Consider the following 7,101-nt stretch of genomic DNA (forward strand, 5'->3'; position numbering starts at 1 on the left):
CTTTGCTCCTATTTCCCTCAAGGTTTTCTTCCTTCTCTCCCTCCAGTGACCCAAACCTCACCTTCCCTGGGACCCAGAGATACCCATCTTCCTTCCCCGCTTCCCTCAGTCTTCTCCTCGTCTTCGTTCCCTCTGCACCTGCCAGAGAATGGCTCTGGATATTGAAGGGCCCTCCTCCCATGACAAATCCATGCCTGTTACATCCTGCTTCTCTTCAGAGCTGGTTTGAGACTACATATTGCTGAGTACAGCCACAGATCCTGGAAGTTTCAGAATCACAGAATCTTAAGGGCTGGAAGGGACCTCAAAAGCTCATCCAGTGCAACGCCCCTGCCAGAGCAGGATCACCTAGAGCAGGTCACACAGGAACACGTCCAGGTGGGTTTGAATGTCTCCAGAGAAGAAGACTCCACAGCTCATCTGGGCAGCCCCTGCCAGTGCTCCCTCACCTCAACAGGGAAGAAATTCTTCCTTATATTTCTTTGGAACCTCTTGTGTTTCAGTTTATACCCATTGCTCCTTGTCCTATCATTGGCCATCACTGAGAACAGCCTGGCTCCATCCTCCTGACACCCGCCCTTTACATATTTGTAAACATGAATGAGGTCACCCCTCAGTCTTCTCCAAGCTGAAGAGCCCCAGCTCCCTCAGCCTTTCATCACATGGGCGATGCTCCACTCCCTTCATCATCTTTGTGTCCCTGTGCTGAACTCTCTCCAGCAGCTCTCTGTCCTTCTTGTACTGCCCACAGCCCTTCTAATCCACCCCAGGATGCCATTGGCCATCCTGCCTACAAGGGCACACTGCTGGCTCATGCTTATCCTGCTGCCCACCAAGACCCCCAGGTCCCTTTCCCCTACACCACTCTCTAAGAGCTCATTCCCAACCTGTACTGGTACAAGGGGTTATTCTTTCCCAGGTGCAAGACTCTACACTTGCCTTTGTTGAACTTCATTATATTTCTCCCCACCCAACTCTCCAGCCTGTCCAGCTCTTGTTGAATGGCAGCACAGCCTTCTGGTGTGTCAGCCACTTCCTGACAGGTAGAGACAAGGTATCTGTTGTGAAGGGAGGCAGATGAAGCTTCATCCAGGTGTCTCACAACATCCAAGGCAGACTGTACTCGTGGCAATCCAGAAGTCTTGTCACAGGAGAGGATAATGAGAGGCTGGCTCTGATCCTTGCTGTTTGTTAGGTCAGTATCCTGAGCTCTCCTCCAGGAGGTTTGATATGGAGCTGAGCAAGTGACATTTCTTCTGCCTGCTTGTATATTCTGGCTGCCGCTGCCCTTCCATGAATCTGCACAGACCGACAGCCTTATCTGTTTGTGACATTTCAGGATTGTTGGCAGATTTGCAGCCTTAGGAAAAAGCAAAACCGAAAATGAAGCCAAGGAGCTGAGCAGAAGTATCATGGAGATGTGACAAGGGTGCTGTGCAGAGGCATAAGGGCTCAGGAGGTCCTCTCTCCTTCAAAGGCAATCATGTGTAGGGAAATCTACACTGGAACAGGCTGACAGATGGGTTGTGGAGTCTCCTTCTCTGCAGGCATTCCAAACCCACCTGGGTGCGTTCCTGTGTGATCTACTCTAGGTGGTCCTGTTCTGGCAGGAGGGTTGGACTGGATGAGCTTTTGAGGTCCCTTCCAACCCTTAAGATTCTGTGGTTCTGTGATCTCGTGCAACTAATAGCTTCCTCTAATAACTCGCAGTGGGAAATCACTCTTTGGAAAAGAAGCTTAAACGATTCTGCCAAAAAGCTCACAACAAACTCTTCCAAGTTTCCAAAATATATGATGGAAAATATCCTTCAGGGTCAACAACTCGAACTGCAAACCCTTCCCAGGACTGCAAGACGGATCCTTTCCAGCAGAGGCTGCTGGGACTCAGAGCAGCGAGGGAAGACGCCGCAGCAAACGGCTCTCGCTTCACGCACGGCAGCAGCCACAGAGCCAGGGGCAGCTGTGCCCAGTGGCTATGGCCCAGTTCAATGCCTGGCTCATCCTCTGTGTGTTTGCTGGATCCCAGAGGCCCACAGGTAAGGGAAGGCACCTGCTAGTGAGGCAGCTTCCCGGCTCAGCGAGCGATGGTGGTGGTGTGGGGCTTTGCCTGCTGCTTCTGACATGGGAGAGAGACAGAGTGCCAGCTGGGGTTGGTCACGGGCTGAGGCACCTGTAGCTGCCTGAAGACCTGCTGCTATTTTTGGTGGCAGGGGGAGGCTCTGAAAATGTCTGCTGCTGCAATAGTGTTTGTGGCTTTGCTAGATGCTTTTTTTTTGAGAGAGAGAAAAAGACCTCAAACCCTGTTGAATGATAAAGGGTCTTTTTTCCCATTTCCAGAGGATATTCGTGTTATTCTTTCAATACATGATTTTATATGCTTCAATTTTTTGTTTTACTCAGTCATCTAACCCTGCACATATCTATGAGACAGTTACTAACAAGAGCACTTTGGCAGCTGTTTAATCCACTGCCCTTGCAGCCCATCAGCCTTCTCTCAGTAGAGGGATCTGGGAACTGAGCAGACTGCTTAGCAGAGGGAAGCCCAGCAAAGGCATTTTGAGATGATGCAGTATTATTTTACCTGAGCTAAAAGCCTTGCTGGCACATCCATGGAGGAGTAGGAAAGAGGAGCTACATCCCTGCTCGCATTCCAAAGCCAGGGCTGGCTTGGATCAGGGAGCATGCAGCTGTGCAGAGAAACAAACCTCCGCAGCCTGGGGGATGAGCAGTGAAACTTCTTCAGGCAGCTCATACATCTCCCCGAAAAGCTTTAATCAAGAATGGAAAGTTGGAAGCGAGGTTTGGTAGCAGTCTGTGTTAAATCATGTTTCTGCTTTTTAGAAGCACCTGCTGACCTTAGCTGTGGAGTAACTCAACATAAATTCTCCCTCTTTTATATCAAAAAGCCTTCATCCATCTCAAAATGAAAAATGAAACCAGAAGAAGTGTCAGAGAGCTGCTGTTTTATGTAAACTTTTCCCATTTCATGTTTCCTGACCTGGAGCATTAAGCTGTAAGAAGCAGGAGAGGGTCTTGGCTACATAACTACGCTGATCAACACAGAGAAGGGAGGGGACACAGCCTCCCTTTCAGAGTCCTAGAACCGAGGCTACTTGTGTCTCTCTTTTTCCACAAAGAAAGAAAGAAGAAAGGCAAAACAAATGCAGAAAGTTAAAAGTAAATGAAAATGGAAGAATTCTTAGGATTACTGTGACTCATGTTAATAAACTCCCATTCTTCTGGCCTCGTATCCATTTTTCATGGTTTACATGAGGTCCAGTGGCCGAGCAAGGAAACAGCTGGACATAAGAAAAGCCATAATGGATCCAACCGGGTTTCTTTTACCCTCACACTCTGCCCCTGCCAGTGGCAGGTGCTCAGGGAAGAAGTATAAAACCAGGATAGGCACCAGGTTATGTTTCCACCACAGTCAAAGAGCCTCTCAGCACCCAGTTTCCTTTGGGCAGCAGTGCTTTCTCCATCAAAAACTGCCAAGCAACCAAACCCCATCAGTTCAAAACCCACCTGTGCTGGGTGTTGAGGGGCTTCCTTGCTGCCCGTCAGAGCAAGTGCCTTTGCTGATGTGCACTTAACACTTGGCAGGATTAAGGGCTGTCATATCCAAAACTTACACTTGCCTCCCTCAACAACTTCTGCTTCTCTTAAAAAGCTTGTTTTGCTCATCAGCATCCCATGATCAACATCTGTCATTTCTGGCAAGCTGTGAGTGGCAGCTAAGAAATGTTGATGAGATTATTGACAATCAAATGACAAAAATGAACAGGAAGGGCCGTGGTCTTGTGCTACCCAACTGTGCCTCATGTCTTCCAGATGAACACCCTCGCAGCAGGGATGGGGACGGTGCCAACACAGCCCATCGCAGCCCAGAGGACGCTGACGTCGTGTTAGAGGTCTCCTGGGTACTGGGGGCCTGTGGGCTGAGACCCTGTTAGAGCCCAAGCTCCCACCTGCCTGCATGTAAACATTCACACATTCTGCTTGTTCTCATCCCTGATGCCTTTTGGGAGGGCCTGGAAAAGGCCTCAGTGATGCCCTAATTGCACTTGTGCTCCCTCCCATTGTAGGATCATAGAATCACAGAATGGTAAGGGTTGGAAGGGACCTTTAGAGATCACCCAGTCCAACCCCCTGCAGAAGCAGGTCCCAGCTAGACCAGGTCACTCCAGGAATGCGTCCAGGCGGGTCTTGAAGACCTCCAAGGAAAGAGACTCCACACCCTCCCTGGGCAGCCTGTGCCAGTGCTCCCTCACCCTCACAGTAAATGCAGCTGAAGAGGGGGGTCTCACTCCCTCCACATCACCTCTGACCTCCCAGGTGGGACAGGGGAGCACCCCAGCTGGGCTGGGTGACTCCCCACCAAGTAGCCAAGTCCCAGCCCCCCCAAGGTGGCCACACAGGGGAAGCAGGGCAAGAGGCAAGAGCCAGACGGTGTCCCACGGGGAAACGGAGGTGTGGGGCAGCTCACAAAAGGGATGTGGGGCTGGTGAGAAGGACCTGGAGTGTGATGAGGCAGGCTGTGGGCTGTGAGTCAGGGAGTGGCCGCCCCTCTCTCTCAGGCTGGCTAGCTCTGTCAGCGTTGCAGATGACTTCACAGCTCCTGGCAGGGGGCTGCGCTGCGCTTCCCCTGCGTATAGTGCTGTTCTCTTCTCTTCCAGATGCTCTGGGGAGGGCTGGATGTTCGGGCCAACGGGACATTCTGGCTGCGGGATGAAGAGCTGGCCTCCCTGCGCCCGGCACGGCGCTTCATGCAGGTTTTACAGGATGAAGTTCCCAAAACACCGACAGAGATTGAGCAGCACCTGAGATACTATTCACTGGCCGATACCCCGCTGCCTCTCACTGAGTTTGACCGTCTCCTTTTCACCAGTGTTTACTGTGCCTACCAGGTTCGCTCCGTGCAGGGGCTGGATAAAAATCTCTGGATTACTTTCTTCTCTCGGCTGGTCGATGAAATCTTTCGTGATCTGTGCAAGGGGCTCTGCCCTGCAAACACCACTCTCCTTCTGGCTTCCTGGCCCTGGAAGGAGAAGCCTTCACATTTAGCATCCCTGAAACATTTCTATGGTTCTAACCTGGCCAGGACCAAGAGAGACACTTAACAAGGGCAACACACCTGGCTCCAGCTGCACCCTGGGCTCTTTCAAACCCTCTCCACATCTTCCAAGGCTTTGTACAAACACTTATTTTTACAGGATGTTACAGTAGTGTCCTGGCTGACTTCAGATCATTCAGTTCAGCCTCCTTATATTCCCCTTGTGGTTTCAGCCCAGTACAGTGTCATCTTTTCAGTAACCAGCTGAGCAGACTTTGTTGTGTTTCACGTTATAGGTCACATTTCATTTCAGCTTTCTGCTCACGTGGCATCACTTTTTATGTGTCCATAGTAATTTTTCTTTAAAAAGCAACCTGAAAACATATGTAGTCCACGAAGCTCTGCAGCATTCCCACACCATTATTTACACAAGTAGCACTGCTTTGTGTGGGTTATCAGTTTGGAACATACTTCCTTCAATCTCATTTAAATTCCTATGGATCGTGACCTAGTTATTTCTTCAGTAGATTTTACCTCTTCTATGAAGTTTGTTTCTTGTACAGCTCTGGTGTTTCACAAGCCAAACATAACCAAATACACACTCTCTATCCCCAAAATCAGAGCTACAATTATCCTGTAGAAAGGGATCATTAACCTTTCTGTGCCTCACACACTGCAGTGTGGGATTAAATAAATGTAATTATCTACTTGGGAGGGTTTTGATTTTATTTTCACTTCTGCTAGGTTTCCTGCTGCCATTACAGCCACATTAATTTTGAACATTCTTTGCATGTGCTTAGATGATGGGATCTATAACACCCTTCCTATCAATATACTCTTTAATTTTCTGTGCTCAACAAAGGAGGCATGTGTGACATTCAAATTGGGAACTGCTAGCTTTTGACCTAGTTTGTTGCCCAACAGATGGAGAGGAGAAATGGTGAGGCAGGAATATGAAGCCTGGAAGCAAGATGCTGCAGGTAACGGTTTTAGAGGTCAGGTTGGGGCTAGGACAGGAGAAGACAGATTGACACAGTTCAGAAGGCAGGTTGGTTGCTGCTTGGTTTTTGGTTCTTGGCTGTGGGGTGGATTTTTTCTCCCCCCAAAAGATGTAGGGATTAAAATTAGTATTTTATATGAAAAATAACTTCTATTAAACTAGTGTCTCACCTAATGTTCTCCTCATCTCCAAACTCTACCCTTCATCCTTTTCCAGTCTATAATGTCTAGGATGGAGTGATGGAGACAGGGAGTGGCTGCAGACAAGTCCAGTTTGAACAGAGAATGTCGTCAAAAAGCTGAACTGGGATGGCAGCAGTGTGTGAAAATATTGTCTTGTTGGAGAATGTACAGTCTGAGCTACATGGATGTCTGGTTAAAGGATAACAGAACTTGCTTGGTAACCCAGGTGAAGCCAGGATTTTGTTAGGATCAGTCAATATTGCCATTACTTGGCATGATACTACTCACACTTAACACATTACAAGCCTGTTCCTGTCCTAAATATTAAAGTGATTTAAAAATACATTTTCTGTCCTCGCTTCTGAGCTTTCAGAGGATGGTCCATTAGTACATTTGAGCCCTCACCCTTTACTACAAGCGCTAGAAGCCTACTTTTGACTTTGTTTCTAAATGTATGATTTTCATTAAATCACAGAATAGTGGGGTTGGAAGGGACCTCAAGAGATCACCTAAGTCCAACCCCCTGCTAAAGCAGGTTCCCCTCCATCAGGGGACACACTGGAACGTGTCCAGGCAGGTTTGGGAACGTCCTGAGAAGGAGCCTCCACACCCTCCCTGGGCAGCCTGGGCCAGGGCTCCCTCACCTCAGCACCAAACAAGTTTCTCCTTGTGTTTAAGTGGAACTTTTTGTGTTCCAGCTCATGTCCATCACCCCTTGTCCTGCCACTGGAAACAACAGAAAAAATGCTGCCCCCACCCTCTTGACATCCCCCTTTTAAATACTTGTAAGCATTGATGAGATCTCCCCTTAACCTTCTCTAGGCTCAACACTCCCAGGTCCCTGTGTTTAAGATTCTCAAACACAG

At 48.8% G+C, this 7,101-nt stretch overlaps 1 protein-coding gene across 2 annotated transcripts; it reads left to right on the top strand.

The window, feature by feature from the left end:
• The first annotated feature begins 1,953 nt into the window (after nt 1-1,953).
• On the top strand, nt 1,954-6,290 carry FAM180B (family with sequence similarity 180 member B). Of its 2 annotated transcripts, none has more exons than XR_009818942.1 (2): nt 1,954-2,036; nt 3,832-3,902. XR_009818942.1 is itself a non-coding variant. In XM_061998480.1 (2 exons), the coding sequence occupies exon 2, from the start codon at nt 4,677-4,679 to the stop codon at nt 5,118-5,120; it is 444 nt and encodes a 147-aa protein (XP_061854464.1). In that variant the 5' UTR covers nt 2,012-2,036; the 3' UTR covers nt 5,121-6,290. The 2 variants fall into 2 exon arrangements, 1 of the variants encoding a protein (XP_061854464.1); XM_061998480.1 differs by lacking the exon at nt 3,832-3,902 and adding an exon at nt 4,677-6,290 and having other exon boundaries at nt 2,012-2,036.
• Nucleotides 6,291-7,101: the final 811 nt, after the last annotated feature.

Source organism: Colius striatus, chromosome 6 (genome assembly GCF_028858725.1).
Source record: "Colius striatus isolate bColStr4 chromosome 6, bColStr4.1.hap1, whole genome shotgun sequence".
Lineage (NCBI taxonomy): Eukaryota > Metazoa > Chordata > Aves > Coliiformes > Coliidae > Colius > Colius striatus.

Excerpts from the sequence above, each read along its gene's own strand:
- FAM180B (XM_061998480.1), top strand. The coding sequence starts at position 4,677 with ATGCTCTGGGGAGGGCTGGATGTTCGGGCCAACGGGACATTCTGGCTG.